Here is a 22,851-nt window from a genome sequence, read left to right on the forward strand (position 1 = left end):
CAAATTTCCAACTGTCCTAAAATATATATTTCATAATTTTGTTTTTCCAAATCAGTTTCACACACTGCATTTGGTACGGCTTTTCAGTTTTGCTTTTTATTTTGAATTTACAGATTCACAGAAAGTTGCAAAGATAATACCCCAATGGGTACATCTTACATAGTTTAATATTTTAAAAAATCAGGAAATTGATATTGGTACAATGTGTGTGTACACTTTGTCATTTTATCATGTGTAGATTTGTGTAACCACCATCACAATCAAGATACACAACTGTTCCAACACCACCAAGGCCTCCCTAAGTGCTACCCCTCCCTCTTCCCCTGCTCCCTCCCACTATTCCCAACTTCTGGCAACCACTAATCTGTATACTTTCATCTGTATACTTTTGTCATTTTAGAATATTATATAAATCTGGCCATACATTTCAGATTGGATTTTTTTCACTCAGCATAATTCTCTTGGAATACACTTGAGTCACTGCAGGTATCAATAGGTCATTCCATTTTATTGCAGAATAGTATTACATGGTATAGATATACTGCAGTTTGTTTTAACCACCAGTCAGATCTTGACTATTACAAATAAAACTGCTTTTAACAGTCACATACAGGTTATTATGTGAACACAAGTTTTTATTTCTCTGGGATAAATGCTCAGGAGTGCAAATACTGGGTATATGGCAAGTGCATGTTTGGTTTTATAGGAAACTGCCAAATTATTCCCCCGAGTGGCTGTAACATTTCTCATTCCTGGCAATGTAAAAGATTCCGTTCCTTTGCATCCTTGCCAGCATTTGGTGTTAAAACTTTTTAAAAAAAGCTGATAGCTGTGCAGATTTTTAACTTGCATTTCCCTAATGGCTAATGATGTTGAACGTCTTTTCATATGCCATAAATATCTGTTCATGTCTTTTGCCCATTTTCTAATTGGATCTATTTATTACTGCTGAGTTTTGAGAATTCTTTAGTCTAGATACAAGTGCTGTGTTGCATATATGATTTGCAAATATTTTCTCCCAGTCTGTAATGCTTTTTCATCCTCTTTAAAGAGTCTTTTGGAGAGAAAATTATTTTGACGAGGTTCAACTTATCATTGTTTTCCTTTTATGGAGCATGCTTTTGATATGTCTAAGAATTCTTTGCTTAGTCTTAGTTCCTGCTGTGATTTTTATTTTTTGCCTATGGCTATCCAATTGCTGCAGCAGCATTTGTTGAAAGGCTATCTCTCCTCTACTGAATTGCTTTTGCACCTGTCGAAAATCCATTGGGCATCTGTGCGTCTATTCCTGGCTCAGTATCTTATGGCTCTTTAGTATCTTTTAAAAACAACCTTCTCCTCCACTTTTTATACCTTTCATTATGGAAAATTTCATACATATACAAAAGCAGTACAATGAACTCTCAATATTCACCCAGCATCAACAATTATCACCCCTCCCTTTTTCACCGTATCTTTTTGAAGAATCCAGTTTTCTTTTTGTTTTTCTTTTATAGCCGGGCCGCTTGGCTTGTGGGATCTTAGTTCCCCGACCAGAGATCAAACCTGCGCCCTCAGCAGTGAAAGCAAGGAGTCCTAACCACTGGACCGCCAGGGGATTCTCCCAGTAGTTTTCTTACACAATATCCCATGTTTTAAACTTGTTTCTCATGGTGTCTTTTATCTTGTTCCTCTGCCTCCTGTATTTCCTGTAAACTGGCAATCAGGTCTAAGCAGCTTGATAAATTCAGGTTATACTTTTGGCTTTATTGCATTACATGCGGAGAGGCACATTATGTGAATTGTCTCAGTCTTAGCAATGTTACATTTTGTTAAACTGATTAAGAGGTAAATGCCAACTCTCTTCATTGTTAAAGTACATCTTTCCCTGTGTAATTATTACATAATCCGGGGTGATTCTTCTGTATGGACATAAAGCATCTTCATATTCATTACCTCATAACAACTTGGTGAGGTAGATATTCTTCCTTCTGTTTAACAGATAAGGAAATCGAGGCTCCAAGAAATGAAGGCATTTGTCCAAGGAAGAGTGGCAGAATCTGACTCACAGGGTCTTCAGACTTTTAACCTGGACCCCTTCCAGTTTTCACTCTTGGTCCCTTCAGTCTGAGGAACCAGCCCTCAAGGAACTTTGGGGTTGAATTAATAACACTTATTATAATCAACACACAACTTCAATGCTGCTAGTATTAGAAAACACAATCCTAATATTAAGGTATTTATACTCCAGTGACAGAACTGGAGTTCTGAGAATTACAACATAAAATTATCAAATAAAGAATATAGGAAGAAATAAATTTACAAATGTACAAAAGGGTACAGACTGAATGAATGATTGGTTCACTGGGAGTAAATGGGCCTGACCACTCAGGTGGATTCTGAATTGGTTTAATCAGAGCTTGAAGGGCTTGGCTCTGTGTAAAAAAACTTATGTAGTAAGTTGAATGCTGGGACAGAATGTTGTTTCTTAAGTAACAAGCTATTTGTATGTCAATAATGATGAAATGCTGATTAGAATTCAGAATGACAGTAGCACGGATAATCAGCTCAAGGGTTGGGGTTAAGGATTTTTTCCTGTCGACAAGCAACATAGGACTGTACTTCCATTTTGATACTCTACGTCCGCTAGTTTTAAAATCCAAAAGTTGAAAAATAAATTGTTTTTCTTGGCATCATACTAATAGCTGGACATACTATTTAATAAGCCAATATTTTTTCCATTAAAACTAATATATTATCTATTATCTCCCTTAGACATTTAAAAAGCTGTTTTAAAAAGGTCTTTTTAAAGTACAAAATTCCAAAGTTACTTATCCACCATACTTCCTCTTACTATAAAAATGAATCTTTTGAGGTGCATTAAGTCCTAATATTAACTTAATGAACAAGCATTACATTATGCCATGTTCTAGATTTTGTTCTAGATCATGTTCTTTTATCTAACTTTATTGACAACTAAATTGTTTCATAAGGTACTTTCACATGATCCTTTTACTGAATGCTCACAACAATGCTATGAAGTAGGCATTATACCAATATTTGATTGACAGAGAAACTGAGACTTAGAGGCTGACTTAATAACATCACAGAGCAAGTAAAAGAAAGAGCCAGGACCCAAACCTAGCTTTTCTGATTCCAAATATAGTGTACTTAAGTTGTCCTCAAACAGCAGACTCTTGCCCATCCAACTCCATGTTTGATATGTCTTAATCATACCATCTGTAGAGACTTTCTCTAGCAGTAATACTATCTTTAAAATGTACAATGTATATATACCTTTTCAAAAATGTACACTTTTTAATACCAAGATATTTTTGCTATCATTTACAATGACACCATTACATCTTATAAAACATAACCCAATTTCTTCAGAATCTTTGATCGCTCCAAGGTCCTTTTCTAGGTTCATAACAAATGGTTTGGGACAGAGTATTTAACTAGAATTTGGCTTATGTTTTTGTAGTCTTGAAAGTCTAGATTAACTTTCTTCCTCATGCAACATACTTGTCTATAAAGGGGTGATCATGATTTATTTTTCCTTATAAAAACCATATGCTGCCATTTATCCAAGTTACTTAAGTACGCAGGGATTCTATTCCATTTGACATGATACTAGATTTTCTGAATCTCTGTCTTGGACTCACTGGCATTTTGGAGCCAAGGGAATTCCTCCACAGAATGGATTTTTTGTTGAAGATGAAGTTTTGAAGTCTGAGAGAATTCTTTTTCAGACTCATCACATTCACAGTTTTTTTCATCTGTATGAATTTTCTGATGTACAGTAAGGTTTTTTCTTTGCCTAAAAACTTTACTACAATCATTACACCCATATGGTTTCTCCCCTGTGTGGATTCTCTGGTGGCCAACTAAATTCCTCTTAGAAGTAAAAGATTTTCTACACTTCTCACACTCATATGGTTTTTCCCCAGTGTGCATTCTCTGATGTACAACAAGGTTTTTATTCTGACTGAAGTCTTTTCCACACTCATTACATTTATAAGGTTTCTCTCCAGTATGGATTCTTTGATGTACCATAAGATTTCTACTAGAGGTAAGGACTTTTCTACATATATGGCATTCATAGGTTTTTTCCCCACTGTGAATTCTTTGATGTTCAATAAGATTTCTGTTGTAAGTAAAGCCCTTCCCACACTCATTACATGCATAGGGCTTCTCACCAGTGTGGATTCTCTGATGGGCTATAAGGTTTGAGCGGTAACTGAAGACTTTCCCACAGTCATTACATTTATAAGACTTTTCCCTTGTGTGAATCCTCTGATGGCCAATGAGGCTTTTCTTCAGAATGAAGCATTTGCCACACTCATTACACTCATAGGGTTTCTCACCACTGTGGATTCTCTTATGTTCAATGAGGTTTCTGTTAGAGCTGAAAGCTCTACCACACTCACTGCATTCAAAGGGCTTTTCCCCGGTGTGGATTCTCCGATGTACGAGCAGGCTTGAATTGTAACTGAAAGCCTTCCCACAATCCTCACATTTGTAGGCTTTCTCCTGTGTATGGAGCTTCTGATGGACCATGAAACTCTTGCTCATAATGAAGGTTTTTCCACATTCTCGACATTCATAGGGCTTTTCCCCATTGTGGAGTCTCTCGTGGTCAATGAGGTTTCTGTTAGAACCAAAGACCTTGCCACAGTCTTTACATTCATAGAGATTCTCTCCTGTGTGGAACCTTTGATGTAAAATGAGGCTCTTTTTCAGAATGAAAACTTTCCCACATTCATTACATTCATAGGGCTTCTCCCCATTGTGGAGTCTCTGATGGTCAAAAAGGTAAGCACTCTGAGTAAAGGCTTTCCCACATTCAGTACATTTATAAGGCTTCTCTCTGCTATGCATCCTCTTATGGTCAATGAGGCTTGACTTAGAAGTGAAAATCTTCCCACATTTTTTACAACCAAAGGTCTTCTTCTCTGTGTGAACTCTCTGGTGTAAGAGGAGGCTTTTGCTTCGAATGAAAACTTTTCCACATTCTTTACATTTATATGGGTTCTCTGTGCTGTGGAGCCGCTGATGGTCAACAAGGTAAGTGGTCTGGGCAAAGGTTTTTCCACATTCATCACATTTATAGGGTTTTTCCCCCGAGTGGATTCTCTGGTGCAGAATGAGGCTCTTCTTCAGAATGAAAGCTTTCTGACACTTGTTACATTTATAAGGTTCTTCTCCTTTGTGGAGCCTCTGGTGATCAATGAGGTAAGCATTTTGAGAGAAAACTTTGCCACACTCATTACATTTATAAGGTCTCTCTCCAGAATGGCGCCTTAGATGTATAATAAGGCCTGAGTGCCTATAGAAGCCCTTTCCACACTCCTTACATTTATAAGGTTTCTCCCCAGTGTGGATTCTCTGATGGTTTAGAAGGTAAGCACTTTGAGAGAAGGCTTTCCCACATTCATTACATTTATAAGGTTTCTCCCCAGAATGGTTCCGTAAATGCATTAGAAGGCTTGAGCGCTGAATAAAGCCTTTTCCACACTCCTTACATTTATGAGGTTTCTCCCCAGTGTGGATCCTCCGATGGTTTATAAGATGAGAGATTTTATTGAAATGTTTACAACATATATCACATTTATAAAGCTTCTTTCCTTCAGTGCCTATTAAACTTTCAGAGAAAGCTGAATCTGAAGTTAAGCTTTCTCCAAATTCCTTCCACTTTTGGCCTCGCTTTTCTGGTGGAGTCCTTTTCCTCTTTTCTCGTTCACACAGGGAAACTTTCTTCAGTGTATCTCTTTCCCTTGTTTCATTTCCCCACTGACTTGCTAAAACTTGCCATTCATACTCTTCCTCAAAGTCAAGAACCTGGGGAACATTTCCTTGAAGTCTTTTTGATGCTCCTTTCTGAGAATCTGCTCTTTGAGATAGGCTTGACTTTGATGTCACCTCCTCATTCTCAGTCATGGTCTCCCACTCTGGTAAAAGGAATTAAAAATGCAAATATTATCATATCCCTGTGTTAGTGAGAACAAGATCTTCAAATGCCTTTAAAACAAGCTAGAAGGAAACTTTCATATGCATACAAAAAGGAAAAGATTTTTGTTAAATGAGGGTATAAAGCTGAATGCTAATGACAGAATGTTGTAAATGGATTAACATAAAATTCATTCTGAGATACTTCTAAGCTCTTTGCCTTCAGGGAGCAGATGTAAACATAGAAAGGATTCTGAAAAAACAGATGCAAGGAAGAATCAGAGAAAGAACATGGGATCTTTCGTAGGTGGTTCACACCTGAGGCTCAAGAAGTTGGATGGGACAAAAAGAACCATTTGGCTTATAAAGAGCTGTCTTTTTATTTTCTTCTTGCTAGGAAGATGGGAACTCTAAAAGAAAGAAAATATACCTAAAAACTTGGAAGACAATCTTTAATTTGTGAAGTCAAGAGTATAAGCACTTTTTAATTACTTGAAAGCAATTAACCTACAGGGAAAAAAAATCCATGAAAAAGCAACTTAATGCTTAGAATTCTCCTTCCAAAATTGAGAAACAGAATTTTAAAATTCATTTCACAAAAATATCAGGTTTGGTTAGACTCCCTCACTTAATTAAATATAAAAGAGAAGAAATACAGAACAAAATGAAAAAACATAGACATTAAAAACGATGAAAACATCTATAAAATAATGAGGCTAAACTAGTTAACCTCTTTTCTACTCTAACATCTCAAATATTTTAAAATGTGAAATTATATATATTTTAAATGTTTTGGAAACTTATTTTCACCATCCAAATGTGAGAAAAATTATGAACTAGTTCCCCAAATTATCTAATAAGTAAAATTATGTAAATAATATTAACATTATCTTCTATTTGAGTATAAAAACACTATTCTTCTCCCTAAATAGAAAAGACATGGGAAAGGAGTGTAACTATTTTACTCTATTATGAACTTCTTTAAGTTTATGAGTATGAAAATGGAAAACATCCAATAAATGTTAAAGTGAACTACATTCTTAGATCAGGCCGTCATATCTCATCTCAACTGTCCCTCCCTCTGTAGTTTGGGTAGGACTGCCCATCACACTACACTGCTTCACTTGGCAGTAGGGATGGGCACGTGTCCTAGGCCTATCCAATACCAGTACTCCAGTTTCCTTGTCCACAGTGATTGTATCAAGACTGGTTTCACAATTTAAGCAGGATGCTGGTGGAAAGGAAGGTTCCCTTTCTTTAAGGAAGTAGAAGTGTTTTAAGGAATAGAAGTGTTGCAAGTGGTTAAACTGAGATGGAAAATCGTTAAGAAATGAGCAACTTTTATATACACAGTAGCTAATTAGCTGGTTAAATGATCTGAAATTTTAGTATAGAAATCAGACTATGTATGGGCCTATTGAGCTTTAAGGGACTTGGGAGAAAAATATGAGAATGAGAGAGGAAGCTGGTTACCTTCTGCAATCTTTGGTGAAGCCTGCAAGAAAAAGACAGGGTTCCCTACCTCCAGTACTGCCCACTCCTCTAATCCATGTCCACTCCATTGCTAATTATCTTTCCAATAAGTATATTTGATCATGTCACTCACCTGCTCAAAACAAATAACCCTTCACTGCTTATAGGATAAAGCACAAATGACTAGAACAGCCCAAGAGTTGCCTTCACCCTATATCTGCCTATTTTTCTGGCTTCACTTCTTGTTAGTACCCTTTATGCCCAGAGACTCTAGGCATGGAAAACTACGTAGAGATGCCCAAACATGTCATGTTTTTGCTTGCTTCTCTGTCACTGCCCTTGCCCCTTTTTCTCTTCCCAAATTGCTCTTCCTCGTCCCAATTTGCTACCTGCCCAAACCTACAGCCTTAAAAACTAAGTACAAAAGTCACCCCCGCCCCCGGAATTACCACTGATCTTACAGAAATAAAAAAAGGATTATAAAGGAATACCATGAATGATTCTGTGCCAATAAATTGAACAACTTAAGATGAAATGGCTAAAATCGTAGAAAGACACAAACCACTAAAATTGACTCAAGACATAGAAAATCTGAATAGTGAAATTAAATCAGTAACCAAAAAACTACCCACAAAGAAAACCCCAGGCCCAGACTGTATCACTGCTGAATTCTACCAAACATTAAAAGAATACCAATTCTTCACAAACTCTTCCAATAAACAGGAAAGGTGGGAACACTTTCCAACTCATTCTATGAGACCAGTATTACCTAGATACCAAAACCAGGCAAAGATATGACAAAAAAAGAGAAAACTACAAACATATCTTATGAATACAGACATAAGAATCCCCAACAAAGTATTAGCTAACTGAATCCAGCAACATATAAAAAAGAATTATACACTATGACCAAGTGGAATTTATCACAGGAATGCAAATGCTGATATAACATCAGATAATCAATTAATGTAATATACCTTATCAACTGTATAAGGGACAAAACTCACATAATCATCTCACAGATACAGAAAAAGTGTTTGGCAAAGTCCAAAACTCCTTCATGATAAGAACACTCAACAAAGTAGGAATAGAAGGGAACTTCCTCAACCTGATACAGGACACCTACAAAAAATTTAAAGCTAACATCATACTTAATGGTGAATGATTGAATGCTTTCCCTCTAGGAGCAAGAACAAGAAAAGGATGTCTGCTCCTGCCACTTCTACACAACAGTACTGGAGGTTCTAGCCAGGTCAATGGGGCAAAAGAAAGAAATAAAAGGCACCCAGATTGGAAAGGAAGACATAAAACTATCTCTATTTGCAAAATTTGTACATAGAAAATCCTAAAGAATCTACCAAAAAACTATCAGAACTAAGTAAGTTCAGCAAGGTTGTAGGATAAATATCAATATACAAAAATCAGTGGTATTTCTGTACATTAGCACTGAACAATCAAAAAACAGGAAATTAAGAAATAATAGCATCCAGGAATTCCCTGGTTGTCCAGTTAGGACTTGGCGCTTTCACTGCCAGGGCCCAGGTTCAATCCCTGGTTGGGAACTAAGATCCTGCAAGCCACACGGTGCAGCCAAAAAAAAAGAGACCAATATTCCAAAAGTTAAATGGGCAAAGAACAGTACTAGGTAGTTCATAACATATGAAAAGATACTCAACCTGACTAGTAATGAGGGTGCTCATGAAACCAAATTGAAACAGCAATGAGATTTCATTTTTTCACCCTCTGTAAATCCTTCCCTAAACCATCCACCCCTCCCCCCACCCTCCCAGTTCTTCCATCTAACCAAGCTCCTACGTGCTCCCGCACTCATGCATACTTTTATTATATAACATTTGTCACACTGTATTGTAATTATTTGTGTAAATGTCTTTTACTACAACTTGAATGTACTTTATGGCAGGGGCTAAGTTTGATGTGGGAGATACTTAATATTTCTTGAATAATAACCTTCAAATCCTATTCCAATCTCTTAAATGAGCATATACAAGTCTTTTACATATTGAAGAAGTATGTGCAAGCTATCTGGGAGTCTGCTTTTCTACCAGCTTATCAATGCACAGAAACTGAGTGCACAAAACTGTCAAATATGATAGTGTTACAGTCTACCCCCAGGTCAAAACACCATGGGCTGTGTAGTACTTTGTCTGGGGGAATTTGGTCGTGCCCAACTTTTAAACATTATAAATCCTTCGTGGGGATGAGATTCTTTAGACACATTACTTATTTTCCCTCTTTCTGAACCATTTCCTTAAGGTAGCCTCCTCAAGTCAGAATTACTAGGTCAAAGAGCATAAACACCTTGGTATCTGCTTGCCCAAAGCCCTAACAGCATTGCAGTTAGAGCATATCTTACTTATTAAAGTTGATTCAAACTTCTCTTCCCTTAAAGAGTTGGAATAAGTAAGGAATTACATTTTCTTCTTAGTTTTTAAATTTAACTCCAAATTTAACTCCTAGACCCATCTGGAATTTATTTTGGCTTACAGTGTGAGGTATGAATCCATGGTGAGTGTTTTTCATAAAATTAATCAATTAACCCATAAAGCATGTTTTAAAATTCTTCAAAGAAAAGATGAATTATTGAGTAAATAGCATTAGAACTACTGAAAGCCACTTGGGTTAAAAAAAAAAAAAGCAAACATACAAACTGGATTCCTATGTCATTCTGTATTATCAAGATAAACTTTAGATGGACTAAAGCTTAAATGTAAAAACGAAACAATGAAAATGTCTGAAGAAAATACAGGTGATTTAAAAACTAATAATTTTATGGAGAAGGAGACCACAAAGGAAAATATTGCTGTTTGACTACATGAAAGATTTTCTAAGACTTAAAAAATAATGATAATAATAATACCACTGAAAGGCAAACAAATGGGAAAATGTGCAACATGTGACAAAGGGTTAGTAGTTCTAATAAATAAAAGAAATATGTAGAAAAGATATGAATAAGCAGAAAATGACCAATAAACATGATAACACTAATAATCAAAGAAATGAAAGAAAAATAAACAAAAGATAGTATCCTTCACCTAGCTAGCAAAGTTTTAAAACAGTGACCAGGGCTTCCCTGGTGGCGCAGTGGTTAAGAGTCCGCCTGCCAATACAGGGCACACAGGTTCAAGCCCTGGTCTCGGAAGATCCCACAAGCCGCAGAGCAACTGGGCCCATGCGCTATAACTGAGCCTGCGCTCTGGAGCCCGTGAGCCACAGCTACTGAAGCCCGTGTGCCTAGAGTCCATGCTCTGCAACGGGAGAGGCCACTGCAATGAGAGGCCCGCGCACCTCAATGAAGAGTAGCCTCTGCTCGCCGCAACTAGAGAAAGCCCGTGTGCAGCAACAAAGATCCAACGCAGCCAAAACAAAACAAAACAAAAACAAAAAAAACCCCCCAAAACAGTGACCAAATCATAAGCACATACAGGGGAAATGGGCCCTCTTGTACTCTTTTTGTAGAAGTGTAAATTGGTACATCATTGATAGAAAGCAGTTTGGGAATATGTATCAAAATATAAAATCTACAAAATGTTTGACCACCACACCATAGCTGAGATACTAAAAGACATATTCTCATATATGTAAAAATATATAGTATAAATTACTATGAACAATAAAAAACTTACTAAGGTTGCTGGGTACAAAATTAACATACAAAAATTAAATATTTTTATGTATGCAAACAATGATCAATTAGAAAACATCAGAAAAGTTTCCTATTTCAAAGAATCAATGTAACCAGAATATGTAAGATCCACCTGAATGCAATTTTAAAACAGGCCTGAAACAGACAAAGGCAGTATGAACAAATGGAACTATATGTAATGTTCTTGAATAGGAATTCAGTATCATAAAGCTGTCAATGTAAAGCATGATACTCAGACAATGAAATACAAAGCTACGTCCTTCATGGCCTTTCCTAATTCCCAGGAACTGGTACTGATTGTTTTGTCTTCTTCATTTCCATCTCAAGAGGCTTACGTCACTCTATTACCAATTATTTTACTCTGCCTTGTTTATTCTTTTTATGTTCATCTCCCAAATCATGCTACTTAAAGGGCAGAATCACGTCATTTCCATAGTTGCCATTACGTGGTAGGTGTTTAATGTTTGTTGAAAACATAAATGGCAAACAGTTTTTAAAAAAATACTCTTGTTATTAATCAAAGAAATCCACTTGAGAATAAAGATATTATAACTTAAAAAATTATATTAATAATTTTAAAGAATGGGACTACTCAGCAGCAATGAAGGCAGAGCCAAAGGAGTGGTTCTTACGTACAGCTGGTAAGAGCAGAGAGGACTGAGATCACTATGGAAAGCACTTTGGCAGTATGAAGCAAGAGCCTTAAAACAATTCAAACACTTAGGCCTAGTAATTCTACTTTTAAAAAATAATGAGAAATTAAAAAAACAAAAACAGGGGCCTCCCTGGTGGCGCAGCGGTTGAGAGTCCACCTGCCGATGCAGGGGATACGCGTTCATGCCCCGGTCTGGGAGGATCCCACATGCCGCGGAGCGGCTGGGCCTGTGAGCCATGGCCGCTGAGCCTGCGCGTCCGGAGCCTGTGCTCTGCGACGGGAGAGGCCACAACAGTGAGAGGCCCGCGTACCACACACACACACACAAAAAAACCGTAGGCATAGAGATAGATTATTATTATGGCAATTATTTAAAATAAAGAAATGGCTAACTAAATTATGACACAAATTACGCAGCCAATACAGATAATTGTTGCAAAGATTTGTGATAATATGAGAGTGAGGTGACTGCAAAGAACGCAAGCTATAAAACTGTATATATTCATAAATACACACTCTCAAAACAATGTAAAAAACCTCAAACACACAAAAAAAGCCAGAAAGGTAACATATCAAAATTTTGATAGTAGCTGTTTGCAAATAGTGGGTTAAAAAAATTTTTTTTTCTCCTAATATTCTGTGTTTTCCAAAATAAGTATGCTATACTATGTTCATAATCAGAAAAACAAACAAAAGCTGGGACTTTCCTGGTGGTCCAGTGGTTAAGAATCTGCACTTCCACTGTAGGGGGAAGAAAAAAAGAAAAGAAAAACAAACAAAAGCTGATGAAGTTGTGGGGGAGGGAGACACAAGAGGGAAGAGATATGGGAACATATGTATATGTATAACTGATTCACTTTGTTATAAAGCAGAAACTAACACACCATTGTAAAGCAATTATACTCCAATAAAAACGTTAAAAAAAAAAAAAGCTGATGAAGTAAAGGTAAGAATTATGGAAAGAAAGTGTCCTTACCTAAGGAAGTCACATTTCCATAATTCTCCAGCATCACATCCCAGTACAAAGCCCTCTGAATTGGGCCCAGACATGCCCATTCCTCTGAAGTGAAGCATACTGATACCTCCTCAAACATCACCAATTCCTGAAATAACAGGTATGTGTGAGATTATCCATGCCCAGGAAGCTCCCCTACTGAAAGGTCCCTTTCACTTATGGGGAAGACAGGTTGTGAGGGCATGAGGTGGGCAAGGGATATCAGGGAGACATAGGAGACCCCACATGAAGTCTGCCTTCCAATAGCATCGACCTTGATTTAGAGATGGGAGCTGACTGGACACCCAAGCACAAGGATGAGAGATACTCCAACCACAATTAGGATACTTCAGCCACAATGAGATAGTGCAGATAGGATCTTAGGAAGAAAAGAGGATGCAAATCTTACCTGGGGCTGGGCTGTCAGGAGCATGAGAGCCATTAATTGATTTCTTGGGTTCTCTTCCTGGGAAAGGGCAGAAGCTTCAGGGGCAGGAGAATCTGAAGGAGAAAAAGCTGCATATGAGATAACTGTTGTTCCTGCCCACTACTCCAAGTCCAATATCTTTATCTTCTATAAACAAGGAATTCAAAAAGACACAGAGCTCCCAGAACTAGGCAACGATGGCTATAAAATGACCTACAAATCTTTTCTGACCCCCACGTGCAGGGCTGGAATAGCACAAAGAATAGCAATAAGAATGGATAAAGGGGGACTTCCCTGGTGACACAGTGGATAAGACTCCGTGTTCCCAATGCAGGGGGCCCGGGTTCGATCCCTGGTCAGGGAACTAGATCCCACATGCATGCCGCAATTAAGAGTTCACATGCCACAACTAAGGAGCTGGGGAGTCTCAACTAAGGAGCCCCACGAGCCACAACTAAGGAACCCACGAGCCGCAAATAAGACCCAGCATCACCAAATTTAAAAAAATTTTTTTAATTAAAAAAAAAGAAAGGGCTTCCCTGGTGGTGCAGTGGTTAAGAATCTGCCTGCCAATGCAGGGGACATGGGTTTGCGCCCTGGTCCCGGAAGATCACACATGCCACAGAGCAACTAAGCTCGTGTGCCACAACTACTGAGCCTGCGCTCTAGAGTCTGTGAGCCATAACTACTGAGTCCATGTGCTGCTACTACTGAAGCCCATGTGCCTAGAGCCCTGCTCCACAACAAGAGAAGCCACCACAATGAGAAGGCCACGCGCCGTAACGAAGAATAGCCCCTGCTCGCCGCAACTAGAGAAAGCCCGCGCACAGCAACAAAGACCCAATGCAGCCAAAAATAAGTAAATGAAATAAATTAATTAAAAAAAAAAAAGAATGGATAAAGGGTCAGAGGGACCCAGGAAAGGACAAGAGGGAGAACAGGAAAGAGCTTGGTACCATAAGGGGTTCATATAAGGGCAGGAGAGGAAGCAACTATCTGGGAGTAGGGAGATGAGTCACAGTAAGAGTCCTGAGAAAAGTCCAAAGTCATAGCCAGTAAGTTACCATGTTGAGGATCTTGGAGCAAGTTGAACACCACTGGGTCAGTAAGAGGATTTGAGCGAATTTCAGCTGATATGTGGCTGCCAGTGGGTGCATGAGGAAGTGCTATTCCTGGAGTGCTCAGACCCTCCTGGAGAGTGTCCTGATCCTGGACAAGGACTGGAACCTGGGAACAAGCAGAACAAAATAAGCTGACTCTTCTTGTACCTCCAGAAAATGGACTCACCTAACATGGACCTCTTTCTGCCCGTAATCTAGAACTGTGAGATGAGAGTGACCCACCTCAAATATGGAGCATCAAAACAGCAGTAAAGCTTTGCCTTGAGAACAATGGAGCTGCCCTCTAGCCCCACTCATGGTACTGGTGACCTCTCCCAGAGGAGACTGAACACAACGGTGGAAACAGAAGCCAGACCTGGGTGTGGGTTAAGGAGGGAATGGGAAGTAACAAGCAATTAAGAGCTTCAGACCTCGTTTTAGATTACACCTGGGTTCAATACACTCTTCTACTTATTTACCCCTTTACTTATCCCTTCCTGCTCCAATAGAAGGAACACTAGAAGTCTAGACATTTGCTTTTGTTGCTAACTAGATGTCTCACCTAAGACAATATAGTGAACCTTTTCCTGCCTCCATTTTCTTCTCTCTCAAATGCGAAAGATGGATTAGTGATTAGTACTGAAATATGTAGCTCTAAATTCTTCATTTTTATGATTTAAACAAATAAGCCCATCCTTGGTATCACTCCCAAGTTATATTCCAGACTTCTTATATAGAAATGTTTCTAGTGGGCTCCAGATTGACAGAAAGAGATCTGACACATACTAGAAACTATATCAAGATCCCAATTTAATAGCCAAGGATATAAAATCTTATCAGAGGCAAATATTTCAACCCCATCCCTTGGCTCACAGAATCCCCAGTAGGGGAAAACATGGGGAGGTCTTGCCAGATCTAGAAAGCTTCATTCATGCTTTCCCACTGCCTTTTATACTTCAGGCTTACAACATCACTCCAAACATACTTATACAAACAATACATATGTTTCTGTTTAGAGGAACACTTAAAAACATTACGTTCTTCAGATTCTTGAACCAAACTCAGCATTAGCAAGCATCACCCAAGGAGGCAAAGCAGAGTCAATGCCTTGTGTTGATTCTGAATTGGCCCGAAGACCCCAATCATAAATCCATTTCTCTCAAAATACATTCTGTGGTCTGAACAGCTCATGAACCTGTTTTAATTAGCATTAGGGTTGCTATTGTGTTATTGTTAATGAAAATCACAGCATCATCCTCTATCCCCTCTGCCCTGGGCCTACTCCCTCCTTCCACCTCAAACTCTTCCCCCTTCCCCTTTCTCACTTTTAGTGCTGGTCCATCGAGGTCTTTCTGCAGCTCCTCTACCAGGGCCACTGCCTCCTCACCACTCCCGGGGCGATGGATCTGCACCCAGGTCCGTATCTCTCCGGGCAGGATGCTCAGGAACTGCTCCAACACCAGCAGCTCAAGGATCTGTGCCTTGGTGCGTGCTTCTGGCCTCAGCCACCGGCGACAGAGCTCCCGGAGCCGGCTCAGTGCCTCCTGGGGTCCAGATGTCTCATGGTAACGTAACTGTCTAAAGTGCAGGTGGGAGGTCTCCCAAACAGAGGAGCTGCTCCCTTGGAAGCTGGTTCCCCACTTCCAGGTATCATCCTTCCCTTTAACAAGGCCCTCTTGTCTCAGAGCACTGTGGGCCCAATTTTCTCTTGTCATTGTTGTTATTTAAGAAAGGCTCCTCTCTAGGGCCCCTCAATCCTTGCTTGCCTTCTTCCTTAGAGCTTGGAGAACATCATCTATAAGACCTCAAGAAATCATTGTTAAAGTTAACCCAGAGAAACAATCAGGTTTTCCAGACCCCAGTTAGCTCTCACTAATGAAGAAACCTCCCTGAATGCAAAGTTCTAGATTCTGGGCCATGCCTCCTCTAACAGAGAAGCCCAGGCCCAAGGCTCTAGGGACACTAATACGCATGTTACCCAGACCATTGCTGATATCAAAAACATGAAATTCCTTTGGTCTTTTTTTTTCTGGCCACGTGGCATGTGGGATCTTAGTTCCCCGACCAGGGATCCAAGCCTCACTCCCTGCATTAGAAGCACGGAGTCTTAACCACTGGACGGCCAGGGAAGTCCCTCCTTTGGTCTTTATTCACAGTTTCTCTTCCACCTAATTACAATAAATCCTTTATCCACCATTCTAACGATGGGCATCCTGGCTACTCCTGTGTGACCTTGAACAAGTTACCTCACTTCTAAGTCTCAGTTTGGTAACCTGTAAAATAGGGGCAACAATTCCTATCTTATGGGCTTGTTGTAAGCAATCGATGTGAAATACATTTCAGGCTTTTGAATAGTGCCTGGTATATGGATTCAAATGTTAATCATTATCTTTCTGCAATTAGCACCCTTTCCTATGTTCTTAGGCTTCTGCTTTCTAGAAATGGTGCGTTTTTTAGAAATAATATGTATCTTTCTTATTACAAAATGGAAAATCTGTAAAACCAGAAAACACATACAAAACCAAAGAACAATCACTGCTGTTGTTCTGGACTACATTCTTCCAGTCCTTTCTCCAACGGGCAATTTGGATCACAAAACTGGATCCAACTGTACTGCTCCATAATTTCACACACATTGTGTTGTAAACACAATATCAAATATTCTTCATCATTATGTTCAAGAGTACATCAGCCCATGGGACTTCCCTGGTGGTGCAGTGGTTAAGAATCCGCCTGCCAATGCAGGGGACATGGGTTTGAGCCCTGGTCCAGGAAGATCCCACATGCCGCAGAGCAGCTAAGCCCGTGTGCCACAACTACTGAGCCCGCGTGCCACAACCACTGAAGCCTGCGTGCCTAGAGCCCGTGCTCCACAACAAAGGGAGGCCACTGCAGTGAGAGGCCTGCGCACTGCGGGGAGTAGTGGTCCCCACTCGCTGCAGCTAGAGGAAGCCCGTGTGCAGCAACGAGGACCCAACGCAGCCAAAAATAAATAAATTTATTTAAAAAAAAAAGAATATATCAGCCCATTCATATTTTAGTCCTCTGTTGTTAGACGTTTAGATTTATATTTTTTTCCTATTACAAATTCAGCTGCAATGACCATCTTTGTTAATGAATTTTTGGTTACATTTCTGCTTACTTCTTCAGGAAAATTTCCCAGAAAAGAAACTGTTTGGCTGAAAGGTACAAATAGTTTAAACTTTTAAGGTTGTAATAGTTACATTACTATCAGTAACATATAAGAGTGCCTCATTAATTTTATTTAACATATGGACCCTTAAAATTCATGCTTATAATGGAGCAGAGGAGGCCAAAATATAAACATAATTTCAATATAATGTGTGAGTACAATTAATAGGAGGACATATAAGCACAGTAAGAATTCATGAAGGTAATTTTGGGTTGGGCTGTAAAGAAAAAAAGACCACTGGAGTATTAGGAAAGCCATTCCAGGAATAAAGAAACTGTAATTTCAAAAGCAAGGGAGAGACAGCACATATAGCTCTGTTAAAAAGATTCTTTGCAAATCAGAGAAGGAAGTAAACTTGGAGGTAATTTTGTAGAATTAGAGTGAAGAGGTAAACAGAAGCCAATTCTAAAGGCTACTGAGAGGCAGCCAGAGGCATCCCAAGTAGCCAGAGTGGCACTGTCAAGCTCCTTCCACAGGAATTACACTCAGCATCTCAGCACCAAGCCACTGTAGATTTAACCTGTGTCTGTGAGCATCTGTGCTTTATCTATTTTTACTTTGTGCATCTGTTAGCAAGACGTGTCCTAAGGGAACTGCTTCTTTGCATTACATCATTTCAGCTTATGAAAGGTTTCATAAGAATACTCTACTTTCAGGGACTTCCCTGGTGGTGCAGTGGATAAGACTCCATGCTCCCAATGCAGGGGGCATAGGTTTGATCCCTGGTCAGGGAACTAGATCCCACATGCGTGCTGCTACTAAGAGTTTGCATGCCACAACTAAGGAACCTGTTTGCTGCAACTAAGGAGCCCACAGGCCGCAACTAAGGAGCCTGCCTGCCGTAACTAAGACCTGGTGCAACCTAAATTAACAAAACAAAACAAAAACAACCCTACTTTCAGACATTAGGGGAAACCTGTAGTCTAAACAAATAATTAAAGTTCTAAATTAAGTAGTAGTAGGGATAGAACAATTGAGAAAAACTGAGCAGTTCTTTGGTAACTGATCTGGGGGTGATGGAAAGGAATTTAAAAAAAGGATTTCTATCCCATGTTCACAGATAGGAAGACTCAATATTGTCAACGTTTCAGTGCTTCTCAACTTCATCTATAGATTCAATGCAACTCCAATCAAAATCTCAGTAAGCTATTTTGTGGATATTGACAAACTGATTCTAAAGTTCACATGGAGAGGCAAAAGACCCAGAATAACTAACACAATATTGAAGAAGAAGAAGAACAAAGTTGAGGGACTGACACTACCCACATCAAAACTTTCTAAAAAGCTACCGTGAAGTCAGCATGGTACTGGCAAAATTGTAGACAAATCAATGGCACAGAATAGAGAGTCCAGAAATAGACCCACATGAATAGTCAACTGATCTCTGAGAGAGAGTCAAGGTAATAAAATGGAGCAAATATAGTCTTTTCGGCAAATGGTGCCGGTACAACTGGACATTCACATGCAAAAAATGAATCTAGACACAGACTTTACATCTTTCACAAAAATTAACTCAAAATGGATCAAAGAACTAAATGTAATATGCAACACTATAAAATTCCTGGAAGATAACCTAGGAGAAAACCTAGATGATCTTGGGTATGGTGATAGCTTTTTAGATACACACAAAAGGCACGATCCTTGAATGAAATAATTAATAAACTAGACTTCATCAAAATTAAAAAATTCTGCTCTGCAAAAGGCAATGTCAAGAATGAGAAGACAGGGCTTCCCTGGTGGCACAGTGGTTGAGAGTCCACCTGCCGATGCAGGGGACATGGGTTCGTGCCCCAGTCCAGGAAGATCCCATATGCCGCGGAGCGGCCAGGCCCGTGAGCCATGGCCACTAAGCCTGCGCATCCGGAGCCTGTGTTCCGCAACAGGAGAGGCCACAGCACTGAGAGGCCCGTGTACCGCAAAAAAAAAAAAAAAAAAAAAAAAAAAGAATGAGAAGACAAATACTTGCAAAAGACACATACTATTATCCTTCCTTTGTATATTTTATACAAAGAACTCTTAAAACTTAACAATAAGAAAACAAACAACTCAATTAAAATATGGCCCAAGGGGGAATTCCCTGGTGATCCAGTGGTTAGGACTCAGAGCTTGCACTGCCAGGGGCCTGGGTTCAATCCCTGGTCAGGGAACTAAGATATCACAAGCTGTGTGACAAGGGAAAAAAAAAAAAAGTTAAGATAAAATGACTCAAAGACCTAAACAAATACCTCACCAAAGAAGATATACATATTTCAAATAACTGCACGAAAATATGCTCCACATCATATGTCATCAGGGAAATGAAAGTTAAAACAATGAGATACCTTACGTACCTATTAGAATGGCCAAAATCCAGAACACTGGCAACACCAAATGCTGGTGAAGATGTGGAGCAACAGGAACTCTCATTCATTGCTGGTGGGAATGCAAAATGGTACAGCCACTATGGAAGACAGTTTGGCAGTATCTTACAAAACTAAACATAATCCTACCATAAATTCTAGCAATTGTGCTCCTTGGTATTCATCCAAAGAAACTGAAGACATACATCCACACGAAAACCTGCACATGGATGTTTACAGCAGCTTTATTCATAACTGTCAACACCTAGAATCAACCAAGATGTCCTTCAATAGGTGAATGAATAAACTGTGGTACATCCAGACAATGGAATATTACTCAGTGCTAAAAAGAAACAAGCTATTACGCCATGAAAAGATACAAAGGAAGCTTAAATATGGACTACCCAGTGAAAGACGCTAATTTGAAAATCTAATATACTGTACAATTCCAACTATATGACATTCTGGAAAAGGCAAAACTATGGAGACAGTAAAATGATCAGTGGTTGCCAAGGGTTGGAGAAGGAAGGGATGAGCAGGCAGAACACAGAGGATTTTTAGGGCAGTGAAACCATGCTATATACTAAAATGGTGGATACATTATACAAATCATTATAAATCTGTCCAAACCCATAGAATATATAAACACAGAGTGAGCCTTTATGTAACCTATGGACTTTGGGTGATTAAAATGTGTCTGATACAGGTTCACCAACTGCAACAAAAGGTACCACTCTGGTGGGGGATATTTTTTGGGGGGGATTGAAGTATAGTTATTACACAATGTTGTATTAATTTGTGCTGTACAGCAAAGTGATTCAGTTATACATAAATATACTCTTTTTATATTCTTTCCCATTATGGTTTAGCACATGATATTGAATATAGTTCCCTGTGCCACACAGGAGGACGTTGCTGTTTATCCATTCTATAAATACTAGCTTGCATCTGCTAATCCCAAACTCCCACTCCATCCCTCCAGTGGTGGGGGATGTTGATATGGGGGGACGCTATGCAAGAGAGGGGGCAGGGAGTATATGGGAAATTTCTGTATTTTCTGCTTAATTTTCCTGTGAACGTAAAACTGCTCTAAAAAATAAAGTCTGTAAGTAAATAAAACCCGGGGCGGGGCGAGAAGGATTTCTAAATAATTTTCTACAGTAAATTATCAGAATTCTATTTACTCTTACTTTGCAAATAGATACAAGTAACAAATCCTTAAACATACATTTCGTTTGCTTCTCACAAAAGGTTTGTGAGCCACACGTTAAAAAGAACAAAAGAAGCCTCAAAGGAATTAAGTGATTCACTCAAGGCCACTCAGTTATGGGAGCAAATTCTGAACTCAGGGATTCTAACTCCAAAAGTCCAAAATAACTACATCTAAGAAAAGACTTCTGAAACCCAAACAACTATTCTAAAGCAATGGTTTAGAATAATGACAACAATTCATTATAAAACTTTAATCTGGCAAGCGGTAAAACGAAAATAAACAACCATACGTAGTCACTCGCAGGTTGGCAATGACCTTTCTTGCAAAAGACGGCGTTTACGCTGAGTTTACCATCTTAGTGCTTAATGTGAAAATACATTCTCTAAAGCAATGGTGGTACGGCTTGCCTAAGTTTGCTTTTTAAATACCATTATATTACAAAATTAAAAGATGAGAACCGGTCCATACCTCAAGGGGAAAAAAAAAAAAGCCCCCATTAGTCTGGGAGCCCCTGCTCCAGGGAAGTCTCAAGCTGTTTCTCAGCATCAGTCTCAGAGAAGATGGGAAAAGAGCAGAAAAGCCTGAGCTGGGGAACCTGACTACTGACGGCGGTGTTCTCAAAGAGGCAGCACATTCTACTAACTCGAGGGCCGGTCCACAGACACACAGACTCAGGGGCTCTGTCTTCAATACCCTCCCCAAGCCGCAGCCAAGGCGTCCACCTCAACACGGAGCGGAGGGACCGCCCTGGGGGTAAGGGCCGGAGAGGGGTCGGCGAAGGCTGCGCTGCCCTGGCGAGCTCAAGCCGCACCCCGGGCCGCCCTCCCCGCGTGCCAACCTGACCCGAGCCCACCCCGCTCACCGGGGGCTCCCGCAGCGGCTCCGGCCTTGAGGACCGCCGCCTCGGCGCCGGGACGCCGGGAGATGACACGGGAACTAGACGCCACGGCACCTGAGGCCCCAAATAATGGCTGACCCGCGGATACCGCGATTTCCGGTCGCTCACCCCACCTCCCAGTCCCGGCTCTCTAGGAAGCCATAGCTCTATGGTTCCTAGTTTTTCCCGGTGAAGGCGAAGAAAAGCGGAGCTACTGGACCCTTGGGTCTTCCTTCCTCCCAACCAAAGAGTAGGCGTGGCTGTGTTCCGGAACACAAGGATCAGCGGTGAATCACACGGTTCAGGCCCTCAGGACGCTTGTTGTCTCCTGAAGGAACGGAACCTTTTTGTTTTAATTTGCAGTTCAACTGAGGTTGATGGGGAGTAATTTTTCATATGTCTGAGTGACTTCGTGGGTGACTTTTCCAATCTTTTCTTGAACCTGGAGCAGTTTCACTGTAAATAACATGGCTTATAAATGACTCCTGTGTGAACTGGCTTACTGTCGAGTATCTCTTGCCCAAATGATGCGAGAATGGAGCTCTGGTGTTAAATAGTAATCAAGCTGAAACTGCGATAGAGAGACACTGCCTCTCTGGAATGAGAAAGTTGTTGCAGTTGTCCATCACCCTGGGTAAAGTTAGGTCTGTGTAAAGGAAACTGAACTCTGATTCTCTCTTTGATACTTAGATATTTTAAGTTTGGACTCCTGGAGTCGTCAAACCTTATATAAGACAGACCAGAAAGAGGCTCCAAGAGGGTGTTGCAAGAGAGGGAAATGTCATGTCCTGGGACCCACAGGAGCCCTTAGGATGGACCATGGCCAAGTGAGGGTCCTTGGGTTGTGCAGGAAAAAATTCAAGAGCTCACCAAAGAAAAGTGAAAGCAAGTTTATTTAGAGCGATACACACTCCACAGGCTGAATGTGGACTGTCTCAGAAAGTGAGAGCGGCCCCAGGGCATGGGGCTGTAGTTTTTATGGGCTAAG

General features: G+C 39.9%; 1 protein-coding gene across 7 annotated transcripts; it reads right to left on the minus strand.

Annotated features, from left to right (window-relative positions):
- Positions 1–60: 60 nt before the first annotated feature.
- Positions 61–22,068, minus strand: ZNF197 (zinc finger protein 197). 7 transcript variants are annotated; one of them, XM_089919081.1, is made up of 7 exons: positions 21,849–22,068; positions 19,765–19,846; positions 15,567–16,036; positions 14,206–14,368; positions 13,124–13,215; positions 12,697–12,823; positions 61–5,930 (listed from the first exon to the last, which is right to left on the minus strand). In XM_089919081.1, exons 3-7 carry the CDS (start codon positions 15,954–15,956, stop codon positions 3,613–3,615), a joined length of 3,090 nt encoding a protein of 1,029 aa, XP_089775207.1. In that variant the 5' UTR covers positions 15,957–16,036; positions 19,765–19,846; positions 21,849–22,068; the 3' UTR covers positions 61–3,612. The 7 variants fall into 7 exon arrangements, with proteins under 7 accessions (XP_089775207.1, XP_089775206.1, XP_089775205.1 ...); XM_089919080.1 differs by having other exon boundaries at positions 15,567–16,045; XM_089919079.1 differs by having other exon boundaries at positions 15,567–19,846.
- Between the last annotated feature and the right edge of the window lie 783 nt (positions 22,069–22,851).

This window comes from Delphinapterus leucas, chromosome 10, assembly GCF_059928025.1.
Source record: "Delphinapterus leucas isolate spDelLeu-1000000601 "Yukka" chromosome 10, BTC_Dleu_Yukka2, whole genome shotgun sequence".
NCBI lineage: Eukaryota > Metazoa > Chordata > Mammalia > Artiodactyla > Monodontidae > Delphinapterus > Delphinapterus leucas.

Bases quoted from the DNA above. Each gene is read 5' to 3' on its own strand.
- ZNF197 (XM_089919081.1), bottom strand. From the start codon at position 15,956: ATGACAAGAGAAAATTGGGCCCACAGTGCTCTGAGACAAGAGGGCCTT. The intron at 12,824-13,123 runs GTAAGATTTGCA...CTGTTATTTCAG, and splicing joins TCCTGACAGCCCAGCCCCAG to GAATTGGTGATGTTTGAGGA. The intron at 5,931-12,696 runs GTAAGGACACTT...TCCTTTTACCAG, and splicing joins TGGAAATGTGACTTCCTTAG to AGTGGGAGACCATGACTGAG.